The sequence below is a fragment of the Sylvia atricapilla genome, chromosome 4 (assembly GCF_009819655.1).
Source record: "Sylvia atricapilla isolate bSylAtr1 chromosome 4, bSylAtr1.pri, whole genome shotgun sequence".
Lineage (NCBI taxonomy): Eukaryota > Metazoa > Chordata > Aves > Passeriformes > Sylviidae > Sylvia > Sylvia atricapilla.
Genome location: NC_089143.1, coordinates 20,514,845 through 20,532,737, shown reverse-complemented (window position 1 = coordinate 20,532,737; position 17,893 = coordinate 20,514,845). Strand labels below are relative to the sequence as shown.

The 17,893-nt window shown below is 39.4% G+C and overlaps 1 protein-coding gene across 2 annotated transcripts in view; it reads left to right on the top strand.

Moving 5' to 3' along the window:
* The window catches only part of STK32B (serine/threonine kinase 32B), a 156,008-nt gene that overhangs the window by 112,966 nt on the left and 25,149 nt on the right, over nt 1-17,893 (top strand). For both annotated transcript variants that reach the window (XM_066317250.1, XM_066317249.1), the window contains exons 6-7: nt 3,468-3,557; nt 14,621-14,724. In XM_066317250.1, the coding sequence (XP_066173347.1) occupies nt 3,468-3,557; nt 14,621-14,724 (194 nt within the window). The remainder of the gene's footprint in view (nt 1-3,467; nt 3,558-14,620; nt 14,725-17,893) is intronic.

Below are 17,893 nucleotides of genomic sequence, written 5' to 3'. Positions count from 1 at the left end.
TCATATATATATTTGGGGTCATGCAGCTCCAAGGATTAAGCAAAGAGCTCTTTCCCTGGACTAACTTGAATTTAGTTAGGTCTGCTGAATCTCTTGTACACTGCTCTGCTTCTCTGCTCATGAGAGCTAAATCCAAGTGACACTGACTTTCTGTTTAGTTCAATGTTATACCAAGGTACAGACTTGGTTTGGACATTCAGTTGCTCACAATCGTACCCAGAAAGAGAAATTAACTACAAGGTGTGAAGCTCAGATGGGAAAATGTTCCCACAAACAGAAATTTTGCAAACAGTATGAAGCAGGTGGAATCCCAGGATATTCATTGCAGCAACAGCAACTTTCTCTTTTCCTATGTGCAAGAGTTACTGTAAAAACTTGTCTTAGCAGCTGATTAGAAAGACTCCTATAGAGAACTGAGGTCTAATTATCTCTTGAAATATTCACACCAGGAATGAAAAACTCAAAAAAAAAAGCCCGCCAAAACAACCTCAAACCAAACGAAAACAAAACAAAAAACAAACCAAAAGAAAACAACCCCAAAACCAAGCCCCAAGTTCTTTGACTTACAAGAGTTGAAGTCATCCAGTGATGTTCACAGGCAGGCAGAGCCCCTCCTCAACACCTCTCCAGCCCTCCTTCACTGACCACAGGCACAAGGGGTTCACCCCTGCTCTGTCCCTGCCCCCAGCTCCCACCAGGTGACTCCCCTGCCTGCAGAACGCCTCAAACTCCAGCACCCATTAGCAGCCCCTCAGGCACCAGGCAAAGGCAGCCTGCAGACAGTCTGAGAGTTGTGGAGTGGCCCAGTGATGAGGAAAAGCAAAGGGGCAGCTTTTCCAGCAGTAAACTGTGCCCTACCTCATGTACAGGAGCTGCCTGTAGCTGTATGGGCAGCAGGATGCACAGGAGCTATGCAGAACCTACCTTCACAATCCATCCCTTACCTTCCAGAAAGACATTTTTAACAAAAAACGCCACAATGTATACATCTCATGTGTGCTATTTTGGTTTTTTTAAATGAAAAGAAATCTAATAAAAGGGAGAAAAAACAATGCACTGCAGGAGAGGCAAGTTTCATTGCAAATCACCTATTTGGATCAGTCTGAATGGATGTGATGCAACAGATGTTTTGCAATGAGCAGTCATACTGGCACTCTAATGGGAGCATCACTTACAATGCTGCCATTTAAGTGGGAGAACTTTACATATATTTTATATTTATATTTATATTTATATTTATATTTATATATTATCTGTCAAAAATAAAGAGAAAGCATTAGGCTACCAAGATCCTTGCAACATTTCAATCTACAGTGTACATAGAATTGCTTTAAACTACTGTCATGAGGTGGCTTTCTGTTTTTCAGTTATTATTTTCAAGAAGCCTTCTGCCACAGTGTTTTATGATGGCAGAAACAAACTGCAAATATGCTACACTGCAGCCACCAAGGAGTACGAATATAAGCTTGGAGTTGTTATGTCAAGCTGGGCTGTGAACACTAATTCTTCTTATGGCAGCCCAACACTTCCCACCTCTTATAAAGGGATGGCCTTCATTGGCTCACAGTTTTTCTCTGCCATGTGTAGAGGGTTTCCTGGCCTGGGCATCTTAGAGAAAAAAAGCGTCAATAAAATGGAAGCAGGTTTTTTCCTAAAAGGTGGGCAAACCATTTCATCGAAAACTTCTACTGTGTCTCCCATTTGGAGAAACAGCTTTAAGTTTAGCAGTGAGAAGTACCTTTTTTCTTTCCTCCTTCAAAATCAGCTCAGATCTGCCCAAATTAAGTGCCTTGCAGAATTTTAGTTCACACATGCATAGCTGCACAGTTCGAGGTTGGCTGATACATTTCCTGCGCACTCTGAGCAGGATCTAGGTTAGACCATTGGAGCAGCATGACATTTTTTTGAGACTGCTCTTCCTCCATCAGACACCAGGGTAAAATCCATCAGCCATTTGTTATACTCTTTTCATCTTTGGCAGCAAACATGATTAAAACTCTCCCTCGCTTAAGAGCCGCATCGTGCCCAAACCCTGATCTGTTCTGTGGATTGAGTGAGACTAAGACCTTGATAAAAAAACCTCACACAGATTTGTCAGTCAGGAGTCTAGTTCAACAGATGATATATTAATCCTGATCTGAGTGCAGAGCTAAGATGGGGAAGGGAGTACCTACTCCTGTCCTCCATGGCATTGCAGATGTAATCAGAGAGAGGGTAGTAGTATCTGCATCACTTCACAACAGTAGTTCTTGAGCAAAGATGCAAAACCTAACAGAAAAATCAAATTAACTCTACATATTTTCAAGCTGGATTTCTATTCAGTTTACCTGCCTATAACAAACCAGGATCAACAAGTGCTACTTCACAGTAGTAGAGCAATTGAATCTATGTTTAACATAAACTAGACTAAAAAAGTAATAGAAGGTTTGGGCCATTCAGCCTCAGTAATGCAGTTTAAATCATCTGACTGGTCAGGCAGCACATTCTCAGGCTGATTTTTGCCACTTGTTCATCTTGCCACCTGCTGTCAAATGAGTGGTCATTTGGGATCTGCTCCTGTTACATGCACATCTTCTGCTAATAGGGACTTAATTTTATAGTTATTGTGTTATAAAAATACATTTTTCTTCTCCCCTCCCTCTTTGCCCTGAGAAGCCTCAGAAAAAGGCAGGCTGATGGTAACCTCTAGCTTCTGCATGTTCTGAGAAGACAGAAAGAATAATAGAATAACAGAATGATTATTGTTGGAAGGGACCTTCAAGATCATCTTGTTCCGGCCCTCCTGCTGTGGGCAGGAACACCTTCCACTAGACCGGGTCAGGGGCTCAGAGCCCACCCAACCTGGCCTTGAACACTTCCAGGGGTCCACAGCCTCCCTGGGCAAACTGTGCCAGTGTCACCACACTCCAGGTGGGGTCTCACAAGGGCAGAGTAGAGAGGAATCACCTCCCTCAGCCTACTGGCTCTGCCTCTTTTGATGCAGCCCAGGACAGGGTGACCTTCTGGGCTGCAGATGCACACTGCTGTGCCATGTCCAGCTTTTCATCCACAAGAACCCCCAAGTTCTTCCCTGCAGGGCTGCTCTCAGTGAGTTATCTCCCAGTGTGTGCTCATGTCTGAGATTTTCCCCATCCGGGTGCAGTACCTTACACTTGGACTTGAACTTCATGAGGTTCTTGTGGGCCCACGTCTCAGCTTTGTTCATGGCATGAGAAGGTTCAGGGGTGATCAGCAAAAACAGTTCAGGAGTGCAGACAGGTATTGGGTGCAACCACACCAGGAGAGTATTCAGTCACTGTGCTTCCAAATTGATTTTTCTAGTTCAGAGTAACATTTAATATTAATTTGCTAATAATGTTACATATCTTTCCAATTGTGTTTCTTTCCATTATCACTTAAATGTTAAAGTGAGGAGTATTTGTATGATGTACTATTTAAACTTCTGTTTTTACTTTGTGTAATTGCAGGTCATGTTCATATCACTGACTTCAATGTAGCAACCATAGTGAAAGGCTCAGAAAAAGCTTCTTCTATGGCTGGCACAAAACCCTATATGGGTAAGTTTTCAACACATTTAAAAATGTAAGAAAATTTACACATTAAGGCTAACTAATTGTATAGCAAAAGGATTTAAAGTTGTAAAAGCATAAAGTAGATGTGATCAACTTATTTTTTTACAATATATATGTGTGTCAGTAGTGAAAAATCTTCAGAGATGAAGGATGCTGTTTGGATGTTATTTTATACAGAAGCTTGATCTCTACACTTTTCTAGTCAGGTTCTGTTTGGGTTTGTGAATTCCAATTCAGCAGGAATTCAGCTGTGTTACTTTCTGTAAATCCCCACATCTTGAGACAAGAATATAGGATATATTTGCATCACAAGAATAAATGATATATCTGCGTAGGTTAAATGAGCAGCGCAGAACAGGGATGGGATACACAGCATTAGCAGGTCAAGGGAAAGATGGGAGACAGAGAAAAAAATTTTACCTTTTCACACTAAAGGATCTGGTCTAAGTTCACCTCAGCTCATGGAGTTGTTCCACTCCTGAAGCTTGCTCCCCACTCATCAGATCTCCACCGTATCCATCAACCTCACAAGAAGAAACAGTATCAAAAAAATTCTCTCCTTTCCTTTATGATGGCTATCACACCACCCACCAGCTTATTTTCTCTTCATTGCACCTTCCTCACCTCTTGGAAATGTAAAGATGCTGCAAAAGCCCCAGCTGCAGTCTTTACCATTCAGAAAGAATCAGTCTTGCATTTATTTGGAGCTGTAAGACATCAGTGCTTTTAGAGCCATAAAAATCCTCTGTTTCAGATGAGAAGTGATGGTTAAGGATTCTCTGTGGCACAGTTTAGATATCAAAGCTTCAACAAACCAAATATTAAGGGTATGACAGATATAGCCAGACATTCATTGCTGCTACTTTCCTCTTTTAGTTTATACCTTTTATTTTGTGAAGAATTCTAACTTTTGTGAAATGCTACAAGGAATTTTCAGTTGCAGTGATTTCTGGTTGTAAGGCTGTATCAAAGGCTTTCCATGTGGCTTCTCCTGAGACATGTAGACCACAAGACAAATAGAAAAAAAAGAGAATTGGGAAGGTTGGCTCTGGTGGTTGCTCTAAGCTCTGGAGGTTGCTCTGTGGTTGCTGGTAAGCGTCTATGACCAGGAATTCAAACCACAATTTAACCTTGGTGTAACAAGACAAAATCACCTTCAAAGCATGGTACTTGCTGAGTGTCAGAACCAAGGAAACTTGGCAGTTTCTGTAAGGCATGTCTTATGCTATGCTGATTTTCACAAAGATGACAGTACGACATGTGATGAAAGCTTTTTCCCCCTCTTGAAGGTTTATGAAGTCTTACTCTCATGTGGATCCTGGTATGTTTAATCAGATATGAGGGGACTCTCCAGCCTTTCCTTCAGCAGAGGCTCTTACAGGATTTCTCACTTCCTATGGCCAATTTAAGAAAATAAACAGAGAAACGTTATCTCTAAAGCCTTCATTCCTCTTTGAAATCTGATTGAAATAGGCTGAGAAATTGCTAGGGAGTGATTTGTTCACATGAAGCATGACTGAATAAAAATGGTTTCCAGGAAGAAAACAGAGTGAATTGATATTGTGTTGTAAAAATGCCCTAGCTGTTCTTATTAAGATGCCTATCTTGTAATGCTAAGCATGGTGTGAGTCAGCTCCTGCAGCCTTTGCTTAATCCCACTTCACATTAGCCTTTTAGCCCCGAAGTCTTTGCTCAATCCCACTTCACATTAGCCTTGAATATTTCAACCTGAAATATTCCCTGCCTATTTCACTACTTATTAAATGCTTATGCAGAATGCACTGTACCTGAACCTGAATGTTTTTCTAGAAAGCCCTGTCAATCTCCATGTGCTCCCCTTCCCAGCCAATTCATTCAGACAAGCGAAATACCTGCCACACATAGGAACAAAAACAGGGACAGCAGTATCTGTGAAAAGAACGAGGCCAACAGCCTAGCAAGGCAGGATGCTTCCAGCTGCTTCTGCAGCTTTTCCTCTCAAAGCCAGTGACCTAAAGTGCTGTAATGAGATCAACTTCTTGGAGTTTGGGGTGAGAGTCCTCTGAGTTTGCCTTGTGCTGTTCAGGTGGCTGGGACTGTGGAAGGCAATGTGTGCCTTCTGCTGATTTGGGAACTGTGTGTGTCACCTGTGCCTGATTTTACCTTCACAAATTCACTGCTCAAACCTTTTACAACACCTGTGATTGAGGATGTTGTCAAGGCTTTATCGTAGGAACAGCTCTTTATAAACTTCTACAGTTTCAGGCTGTCATCCTACCCAGGCAAGCAGTGCAAAATGTCCTTTGAGACCAGGCTGGCTTTTGGCAGGCACAGCTGCTGCCAACAAATGACCACAAGCAATTATGGAGGACCCCCTTCATTGTGAATTGGGCTGTGGACCAGGAGAGCCAGTGCAGGGCAGGACATGGTCCCTGGCTGCAAGTGCTGGTCTGTTCAGCTGTGACTCTTTCTTCCTGCAGAAGGATATTACCTCAGCCAAGAGGTGTAAAAGGGGAGGGTGTGTTCACCTGGCTGAAAGCACCTGTTTAAGGCTTTAAGGCCTTGCTACTTTCAACACGGTTCCATCTTACTGAGTGAAAAAAAAAAAAAAAAAAAAAAAAAAAAAGACATTTCTTAAATTGTTCCCTCTTGAACAAGGCTGAAAAATATATCTGTGTGTATCAAAGAAAAGGATATGCTCTGTGCTGGGCACCCATCTGCAGTGATGGCCCTCTACCCTGCAATAGAATGCTCAGCTACAAACCCGAAAGTTTAACAGTTAAACACATCTAGAAAACATGACAGATGTTACCTTTCTTTTATTCCTCACTTTGGCAAATTTATGTATGTTTAAGTCATATAGCATATGCTTTTTCCTTATTGAAATATTTTGGAATGATCAATTTCCATAGATTTGTATCTTGTTTCTGAGTGTTGCAAAACCTTTCCATTCACAGGTTATTTGGGGAGGCTTAAGGTTTGTTTGGTTTTTTTATATGGGTCTTTATGTGATTTTTGTTGTTGCTGTTGCTTTTTTTTTGTTTTGATTTTTTGGGAGCTTTTGGAATTAGTGGTAGGAGGATTTAGGAAGACTAGGTAAAATCTTTGGTGTTTTTCTCAACAGAGAAGATACTCTGAAGATATTCAAATGATGCTTTGTGAGTTTACCTCAAATCAAACCAATAAAATACATTTTATTATACAAATACACCTGACAAAAATCCAAAGTCAATAAAATCAGTCATAAATTATGTAAAGGTGTCAGCTACCCCATTCCCATCTCACAGGCTTGTTATCTCAGGTTTTCACAGGTCCTTTCATAGGCTGCTGTCATGGTGAAGAATGACTGTGTGCCTGAGATTACCAGAGGATTCTGGATTTACACTGGTCCACTGAACTTCTAAAATGTATGAGTCATCCATATTTCTTAATCAATACTGTGTAGGTGTACTACTGAACTCAGAGGAAAGCCAGTGGATGTCCTGATATAAACCTTCACATAGAAAAAATTATTCCATAGAGCTAAATTTACCCCTCAGATGCTTAAAATATAGCAGGGAAAATTTCGAGTTGAGTTTTCAAAAGTGGCCAGTATTTGGTCTTTCTTGCACTCATATTAAACAGTGCTCTGAAATTAAATACTGTTTCACAGCTCATTGCATTTTGAAGGCAGTTAAGGCAGTGTTTAGATTTTTTTAAAATCCTGCCTTTGTCCTATAGGGGGTTTTACTGTCTGTCTGCAGAGTTTCTCTGGTCGTATCATTACCTGACCTTTTGATTCCAGGGACATCTCCCCATGTCAGCGTGACAAGGGAGGCTTCTCTTTGTTCTGATAAGCAAGAACTAAGAGTGACTGTGGGAGACTTTGAGGTGCTCAAATAAATACTCCCCACACTGATGGGACTTTCAGCTTGTGCCAGGAGCTCTGTGGCTGAAGAGATTAAACAGTGAGCTGCTAGCAGGCATTCAGGTCTTGGTTCCACTCTGACACCAGTGAGTAGGAACATAAGCAGCTGAGGAACCTCAGGAGATCAGGAAAAGTTATTACCTCCAGCTGCTTTTCACCTCTGTGCTCTCTAGCACCTCTGCTGCTACCATCCTTTAAGATCTTCCAGCAAAACTACTAATACAATCATTTCTTTGACAATTTTAGTTAATAAATATCCCACTCTGAGTTCCAGAGGTAGTTTTGATTTGGGCCTTTTATTTGTTAATTTGTCTATATATTTATTATCTGCCTGAAAGGGCCTGGTGTGTTGTGGAGCTCTGCAGGCATATCTGAGGGGAGCAGAGGTCCAGCAGAGGTGACAAATAAGCCCCAGAAGAGCCCTCTGCCCTCTACATAACTCCTGGTTTTTGCTCAGGCCAACACCCCCAGGTTTTTGCATGCATAAACTGGTGCAAAGGTATTTTCTAACCTGGTGGGAGTATGTGATGCAGGAGAATGTAACAGCCCTTCTGGTGTGTCAGCTACATTCTGTCCTGAAAATCTCTTTAGGCAGACCTCCTAATTTCAGTACTGGGCAGAACAACTGCTCTCTATACACTGGAACAATCTTCTAAACACCAAATGGATATTTTTGGACAAAATCCCTTCTAAAAATTGCTAGAAAAACTGGCCCTGCAGCCACTGTGAGCTTTTGTATGGAGTAACGAAGGTGCTTGTGTACAATTTCATGTTCAATACTGGGAGACCATGACATGCTCTTTGCTGCTGGGCTTTCTTTCAACAGGGGTAGCGGCTCGAGGTTGTTTCTCTGAGGCTGATCCAGATGTTCAGCCCCTAAGGGCTTCTCTGTGCAAGGCCAAGAAGTGAGTTCTGTTCAGTGGTTGAGCAAAGCAGAGGGTTGTATGAGGATAGCACACTGAATAAGGGCAGGAGAGGCTATATAGCCATATGGAAAACTAATAAGGCATTCTAAATGCCGTGTCTGTTTTCAGGTAATGGTATATAAATTATTTACTTTGATTGAATAATTGCATTAAATATGAGTATTAAAACTATTGAAGTGTATAATGTGAATAATGGTGCAAAATCAGTTACATGGCTAGAACAAGTATAAACCTCACACTAGAAAATTGCCATCCCAGCATGCCCAGGCTCTAAGCAGCATTTTGCCTTATAAAATAGAAGTTAGCAGCTGATTAGTCTAAAGCTCTGAGTCAGAAGGCTGACCATTATAATTTAGACCTTTTTAGCACATGAGAAAGTAAACACTAGGAGTTAAATTGATAGTTTACCAAATCCACACTTATATTCAGGGAGAGAGAAGTTGTTTTCTTCCATTTTGCTCTTGAAACAGCTTCTGCTCTGGATAGAAGATCATTGGTCACTATTGTAGTTTGTTTTCTGTTTAAAATATGATCCAGAAAAATTACTGATCCCTGAATTTGCTTCTCAGGGGAAAGAGAAAATGAATATTTTCTCATCACATTGATGCAAAAGCAATTAATATTTCACTGAAACATCTCAGTTCAAGGTTCTTGGAGTTTTATTCCAACAGTTAAGTTCATTTTTCATTCAGCTCAATCTGTCATGCCTTAAGCCTGATTCAGCAAAGCAAAATTATAAACATGTCCTATACATCATCATTCACACATTTAAAATTTGCAAACATTTAACCTTTTAACAGCTTGTCCTGTGCTAATCAATCAAAATATTGCTAATGCTGTGTGTTGTCTTTATGTGTACATATCAATTTATACACAATTTTTTCCCAAGATCAGGGACTAACATGTGGAAGAAGGATGATACCTGGCAGTGTGATGCTATGCTAAATGTCTGTTAATGATGCTGGAATGTATTTTTTAGTCTGAAATTTCAGGCATTGCAACAAGACCCACGCCAGTGAAGTATGTTTTGCTGCAATGACTACAGCAGAGTGTGCTGCTTTGCAACCCCTCCAGTAAACCACAAACCTCTGATTCCCCTTACTGATATGTAGGGTCTCTGCTGAGATGCAAATAGACGTCAGAGAGCTGTATCTAGGCAACTGGCTGAGCAACGTCAGGGATTTCATTCTTAAGAAATGTTTTGGATATATCCACCTGAGCTGGATCATTCGAAAAAAAAAAAATTCAGAAACACTAGGAGTTTTTGTCATTGGTAACATTTAGCTTTCATGGACAGTCAGATCCTTACAGTAATCAATCTTGCAAAACTGACTTGCAAGTTATTGCTTAAACAGACTAACAGACTGATTTGTTAGTATGTACATGTTCCATGAGGAATAATAGCAGTTATTCTTCTTGCCAACCCCACCAAGAGATAGACCTCGAATTGATCATTTTATCATGGACAGCATTTTCAAACCCATCTTTGGGCAGCAAATTAAAAATAGTCTAAATTTCAGAGACCCAGAGCACTTACAATTTATAAAGTTATGAAACCAATGAATACCCAGCAGATTTTCAGAAACCCTACTTAAAACATTTTATTCTTTGTACAAAATGGACTTTTACAAAAGAAAAAAAATAGTGAAAAGTTGGTTTAGCATTATTTGCATTTTTGTTGATATTCTTTTATTTCAAGCTCATGAATCATGCTGTTAGATACTAATATCTTTCCACAAATAAAGGTAGATAATTACCAACCAGCTACATAAAATTTCCTTTTTTACAACTTTATCTTTGTTACAGATCTCTATGAGAATACGTATACAATATGAGATGTAACATCTACATAATTCGCATTGCAGATCATATGACTGGTATGAAAATTCCAGTGGATAGTTATATACATGAATGGATTTGTCAGAAGTTACTCCTTTATGCACAAACCTACAGAACAGGAGTAAGGATATCCCAGTATGCCATTGCTTCTGAGATTTATGCAGACCCACTGGATTTGCTTTCGCATTCAATTTGTTCATATGTTGTCCTCTAGTGTGGTTTTATTTTAGAAAGAAATAACCTTTTATTTACCTCCTACAGTCTGCAGTAGTATGACATTATTAAAAAGATATAGTGCAAAACCATCAAAATATACATCTCTGAAGAGGATTCATTTTAATTTATTAGTTGGAGAAAAGTATTGACTGGAAATTTGTATTGGGAACAAACAAGAAATTCACTGAAGCACACAATACAGTACAAATGTGGATTCATTTATATAACTTTTCAAGAAAGGAAAGCAGGTAAACAATAAAATCATGAAAGAGTACTTTTAAAAGAGAAATACAGATACAGAGAAGAAACAATAGAAGGACTTTTAGCTTGGCTAGCTGCCAAAGTTAGTATGTGTGGTTACTCCTTATTATATAAGTCAAAGAGACATTCCTCATTTTATTTGCTCTGTTAAAATTAGTACAGATGTCCCATCTTGGAATAGCACTGGTATTTAAAGGGTGTTTCTTTGTTATTTTCAAAAAGTTGCATGAAAGGTGTCAGATCACACTTTGTGAAACATGAAAAGCAATAGCCCAGACAAAAAGGCTTCATTGCTTCTGAATTCCAGACTTTTAAATGTCCCTGGTACTTTGGGTGAGAGGTTTTCCGGGTGTCTGAGCATGTGAGCAGAGGTGAAGTGTCCGTGCAGTTCGTGGTGACTGCCAAGAGGAAGAACCTGTAAAGATCCCATTGAGGCTTTCTGGCCTCTGTCATCCCCCTCAGATGTGCTGTGAGTAGCTGGATCCCTCAGATTCATTGGGATCACAGGATTGTGTGGTGACTCATGATATCAGTGCCCTCAGGAGCCTCTACTCCAACTCTGCCCAAAGCACGGTGAGCAGTGAGGCTGGACCAGGGCTCCTGTTGTTGAGTCATTCTTCAGGCAGCTCTAGGAATATGCAGTTCTCCATCACATCAAAGAAATTGAATCAGGGCAAGCTGTGAGGACCTGAGGACCAATTGCAATGCTTCTTTACTTTGAATTCTCTCTTGCTGCTAGACTTGCTATTACTTGATTTATCTTCACTATTTAAAAGTTGAGTTTCTACCATGCAAACATCTACTGCTTTTCCCCTAAGTGCATGTTATTGTAACTACAGCTCTTGGCCAAAACAAACTTCAGGATCAAACCTGATATTAAATCCATTTATTTTCCTGAAAAGCCTCTGTTCCGTGGAAACTGCTAAAGGAAAAAGATATGAAGCTCTTGTTCTTGCAGGTACCGTCATGCTTGTTCACACAAACTCTTGAAGGTAGAATACTTCTCCCTATGTAGATGCATGAGGATAAAAGATAAAGTATTCTTCTCATCCTAAATCTGATATGGCAAAAGAGGATATGTTCACAACAGGTGCACACAGCAGAGGTGTTGCCCTTGCTCCAAGCTGACAAGCTGAAATCTGATCATCCTTTGGAAGAATCTACCCAGAGCAGGCTGCAGGATGGCCTCCAAGCTGATCCTGAGATCAAGTTCAAATTTTATAAGATTACAGATTGTCTGTTTTAGTAACAATATTAAAGAAAATCAATGCAGAATTTCATCTTTTCTTTCAGAATTTTAATTTGCTTTTATCCTAACCAATTTGCACTCTGAATTGGTTCTCCAGGCATAGTTATTTTTTGCAGCAAAACCTAATATGTCCTGTATTTCATAGCTCTAGTTCTTCAGAACTTGGCTAATTCTATGACTTGAAGGGTTTGCTGTCTCTCTGTAAGATTATGCTCTGTTTCTGAATGAGAAGTCAGACTCCAGCAGTCTGCACACAGCCTGGAGCCCTTCATCTGCACCTAATGTCTCAGTTCAAAAAGAGTTGTAGACACATTAAGTACAACCTTAATGTAAAATGGGTATTTAACAGCCTTGTCAAACTAGAGAAAGGTCTTTCGGCTTCAACACGGTTGAGATTTCACCCTGAGAAAAAACCCGTGTAGGACAGCGCAAATCATATTGCACCCTCTGCCAGTCCCCCCATCACGGGAAGAGAGTGTTTACAAAAGTTTCACTGGAGCTGATGGAATGCAGAAAGGCATTCCAGCTGGACTGAAAATAATGCTGTTTATGTGGGCAAAAAGGGGCTATTGCTTTAAAAATCAGGCCTTTAACTGATCATATTCTGGCCTAAGAATGCCACTGGCCTAAGGTGAGAAAAGAGCTTCAAAACTCCAGGGCAAAAGAAAACATTTTCTGCTGATCTACCTAATGTAGGATGAGTTGACCTTGAGGATTGTAGAACAATGAAATAAAATAAAACATAAATCAATAGCTTGGTCACTAAATTAGCAAAACAGCTGCACCATTCTGGCATTGTCATAGGTTACATCAATAGTGTACTTTCACCTCTATCTCACAGAAATCAGATAGGGAATCTATCTCATTATTAAAATGTTAAAGCTATAAAAGAACTAGTGAAACCAATATTATACCTGCACAGTTCAGTAAAAATGCTGAAAGGCTATTTTCTGTAATGAGATATTGTACATTATCTAGGCACAGTGGGCAAAACCCATAACGAATGGGGCTAAATCAAGCAAACCATCACTGCAAGGTTCCTATGGTGATATTCAAATAATAAGTTTGGTGGTGCCTGATGTTCAATTTAAGTGCATTAATCCACTAAAGTAATAGAAAAAATCCTGGTTTTTTCTCTCACGGTCTATCTGATAGATTGCACACATGTAAGATGTGCCTACTCACCAGCAGCACGCAAATAAGTGCTGAAATACACATGAAGATATAGCATGCCAAGGGAAGGTATGTCATCTGGAGGTGAGACAGAGTTAACTCAGTGTAATGACTCTTATGGCATTGTTGATTTATGTCATACTGGATCACAGCACAAGTTTTCCTCTGCCAGAAATCCACTGGTCATCTATTCTCCAAACATGTTTTCCAGAAAAAATGTTTATTTAGGTGCCTGCAGATTTCATACCAAACATGTTTGGACATGATCTTGCTGGTCAGAGTATAAGACCACTTTCATACATTAACTGCTTTTTATCCTACCTATTAGAGTTTTGCCCTAACTGATGAGTGGATGCTGAAATCTATTACATTTGGCTCTTGAAGACTTTGTGAAGTCAGGTCTGGAGTTGTAAATTATTAGATTGCTATCCATAATGCAAGGACTGCAAAAACTCCTCTAAAAGGGATGCCTTTCCATTTATTAAAGGTGCTACTCTAAATGCCATAAATAGTCAAATCCCAAACTGCCAGTCAGAAGTGTGACCAGACTACATAATTCACTGCAGTGTGCTCATCACAAAGTGAGGCCATGGTAATAAGGGGGTAATGTGGTACATTGGACTTGGTATCATGACCAGAAGTGGCTCACATGGTAATTGTAATCTAGCATCCAGATGTTATGGCTGGGGACAGTGTTGTCTAGAAAATGTCCAGGGGAAGTGTTGTTTTCACAAAGTGCACTTAGATTCTGCTGTTAAATCATTAGAAAAGCATGACCAAGATTTCATTTAATTTCCTTTCATTATTCACTCTTATTTATATCTTGTTTTCTGAAGAAATTAGAGTAACATTTGTACTTTTTTTTTCATTAAATTATACAAAGTGGACCTTTGTTTTAAAAATACATTTTCTTTTCCTCCACAGAAGTTATATTTATGGAAGTCATTACTTCACTGACAGTGTATTCTTCCAGCCGCGACAGTTTCTCACATCATGAAATTAGTGTCAGGATTTATATTTTAGTACCATTTTCCTATGTTGAATACCTTTAAAACCTGTCTGATTAGTTCTACTCAAATGTAGAATAAGGATGAGATTTTTACCACATTCAATGCCTTCATCAATCAGGAATAATCACCTCATTTGCAGATATTTTTCTCATAAAATATTTACATTACTCTAAATGTTCTAAGTCACACTTCAGACCAAGAGTTCCCCTCCTACTACTTATCTTTATTCACATAACTTAGAGCTTAAAAGAACCAGGTAAGAATTAATATATGAAATTCTGACTTTTGAAATATCATGACTAGCGAATGTTGCTTGTTATCAGTAAAACAAGGCACTGAAACTACACCCTGAAAATGCTGTGCTTCCAAATCTATTTAATTCCACCTTGTTGAGTCCTTATTCATTTTCAGCTGTGAAATAATAAAATAATACCCATAGTCTAACCTTAATGAAATGTTTTTTTGTTCAATTTGATTTATGATTTTAGCTCCAGAAGTGTTCCAAGCTTTTATGGATGGAGGTCCAGGATACTCGTACCCAGTTGACTGGTGGTCACTAGGAGTTACAGCATATGAATTACTGAGGGGTTGGGTAAGAATGCTCGAGTTTGTTGTTATCTAACAAAAATATCAAGTTTGCAGTGCCCCTGAGTGCACTCTTCAGGTTAAAATTTGAGGCCCAGGTCAGGAATGCTGTCCTGGATCATTCCCATCTGAAAACACTCTTGGGAAAGTTTCACCCCATACTCCAATACATTATGAAAATCTGCATTAGTTTGGCTAAGGAAGGGCCTAATGTTTAATGGCTTCTTTATAATGCTGAATTGCAAACAATGGTGATTTTTTTTTCAAATAGAAGTTGAGTTACTTCAGACTCTATTGTATCTTTGATTCTCTTGGCTAATACTGTAAGAGATCTAATGTAATATCCTAAGACGCTTGGCTCAACTACAGAAAATGCTTATCTGCCAGTGCATTTGTTTCTTATCTAATCAATTATGTGAATAAACTTAATGAAAAATCTTCCTGGGCATGGTCGAATATCACAGAAGATAATGTAAAATTCTTTTCCATTTTGGCGCAAAGGATTTCAGTCAGTTGCTTAAATATTTACTATTCCCCATGGAAAACAGTAATTTAGTTACTATTTCAGGATGATGACATAGCTAAAGCAGCTGTTTGGGGTTTTTTAAGTTATTTTTCTTTCATGTTTTGGAAAGGGGATTTTATTGCATTGCAGAATGCTTTTTTATACCATGACACTGACACAGTTCTGCTACCTTGTCTTGCCAGACAACCCATCCCACAAAGATCTCATAATTTCATGTAGGATGACAGATAAAGAAAAATAGAAATAAAGAATAATTATTATTCCTTCTTTTCAATGGAAAATTTAATTTCAGTGTCTGCCTATTATTACTTCGGAAGCTATATTTTTCACAGGCCTAAAATATGGCAAATCTATTTTGTATTTCCATAGAAGTAAAAAAAGTCATGCTCCTGAGACAAAGATCTCTCCCATGCTAAGACTGTTTCATCTCTCAAAATAGAGGAGTATTAAACACTTCTCTTAACAAAAACACCAAGCTAACAATTATTATCAATTTTTCTCTACCATAGTTCTTAAACCTTAGGGAGTTTTTAGACTGATATTCTTCCTGGAATGGAGAAGTTGAAGTCTGGCAGTGATAAGCATAATACATCCTCAGTCCTTGTCACAGATGGTAGTTCTAGCTGCACTTGGAGTAAATTAAGAGAACATCCTGATGCTTTTATATCAAACCTTTCACCAGTGAGTGTCTCCAAGAAAGGAGAGTAAGGAATGATTGTTAATGAAAGCTGAACTCACAAGGCTGATCACAAAAGATCAATATGATGTGAGAAATTCACTTTAAAAAATGAAAAACTCAATAGAATCATATCCATTTGCTAAGATCTATGCAGTCTTTCCTGAATAAGTCAATCTGGCTGCAAACAAAGCAAAGTTGAGACAGAACCAAATTTTTGTAAGGATTTTTTTAAAAAAATAAAAACACTGCCATCTGAACCAGCTCACGTCACCCTAGCCAGCTGCTTGTTTTCTCCTGAAGAGCAGCTCCTGGCTACTGAGCAAGCCAGAGGATGGCTTGGCAGCACACACTACTGTATGGACAAGGAAAAGGTGTATATTTTCTAATTTTTTCTAGTCTAGAAAAGGCCTAAACTGACATGAGTGATGACAAGAGAAGTAGCAGTGGCTTGAGGAAACGTGCTTTACCCGAGGCATGTTGCCGTCTCAACAACTGCGAGCTCTGAAGCCCCATCTGCCAGAGCAGCAGATGGCCGTGAAGGCACAGTTTGCATACAAGGCTGTGAGCTAAACCTGCAGGCACACAGCCCCTGCTCCTCCAGGCTCCCACAGCTCTCTTTTCAGCAGCAAGGAAACAACCCCACTGCCACCAAGAACATGGGTGGGTGCTCGGAGCCACCCACCCACCCACACCAGCAGCAGCAGCAGCCCTGAGCAAAGAGGAGGCTGTGGCATGGGGCAGAGCCACAGGACACAGGGCTTTCTGCAGCTGCAGCCTGGGGCGTGCTCCTACTGCATGGGACTGGCAGGAGGCAAGGAAGGAAGGAGCATTAGAAATAAGAAACACCTCAAATTTCATTTTCTGCCTCGGTGCTGTACATAGTGTATGATGCTGACAGCCTGAATTCAAGAGGTGATAAGTAAAAGAAAAATGAGTAAAAATTAGTTGTTTTTCATTGAGCTGAATTTTTGTTTTTGCCTCTGCTGCTCAGGATGCTCAAGGCATTCCAGCCATTCTCATCTCTGGCTTCCCACTGCTGGGAAGACAAAACTATGTTCTGCTTGAAATGACCTTGTAGATACAGGAGCATGTTGTGTCCACTACAGAGTTTACTGCACCACTTTGTGGTTAACCACAGTACACGTAACATTTCTCAATAAGTTGTAGGTATGTTTTTCTCCTTATCCAGCTGTTGATAAAAAAGCTAGCAAGAAAAAAGCAAACTCATACAGCTGTGCATCAAACCGATCTTTTCCCAAAGTTCATGAAATTAAACTGTTATGAAACTGTATGATGCAAATCATGCCATGTGTCAGTCTGTAGACAATGGCTAAAATGCTACAATAAATGTATATACTGTGAATTCTATATAGACAGTGAAGGATTGAGTCGTTGGTGGGATTCCCAGATCCTGACTATCATTGCAATGTGAACAATTAATAACAAACTTTGATATAAAATCTTGAACAAAAGAAAATCAGATTTTTTTTTTCTTTTTCCACAAAATAGAACTGAAGGGATAGGACCCTTGCGTGGATTGAATAGTTGAAAAAACGGGTGAGGTAGAGGCATGAAGGGCCAAAAAGAGCAAACTTATAATGGCCATTTATAATTGGAATTAACTAATAAAAATATTCAAAATCTCTGCAAATCTCAAAAAACCAAGATTTTAGAATGTAATAATCTTGAAAAGAAGGTAAATTTTTGAGATTTTCTTGTCAGGAAAAAGGCATGGGCAGAAACATCAATAACAGAAAAACTTTCAATGACTCATAATTCCTTATAGTTGCTAATTTTAGAGTTAATTGCCATTTTCAACAATTGGTGTACATTCTATCTCAATGATCCTATTGATCACATTGTTATATCGAGTTGAGTCAGCAGCAGGTTGCTTCTAGATGACAGAAAGCATGTAAAAGTTTCCATTTTCATAACTGTTTTATGGCAACATTACCACATGTAGGGAAAAGC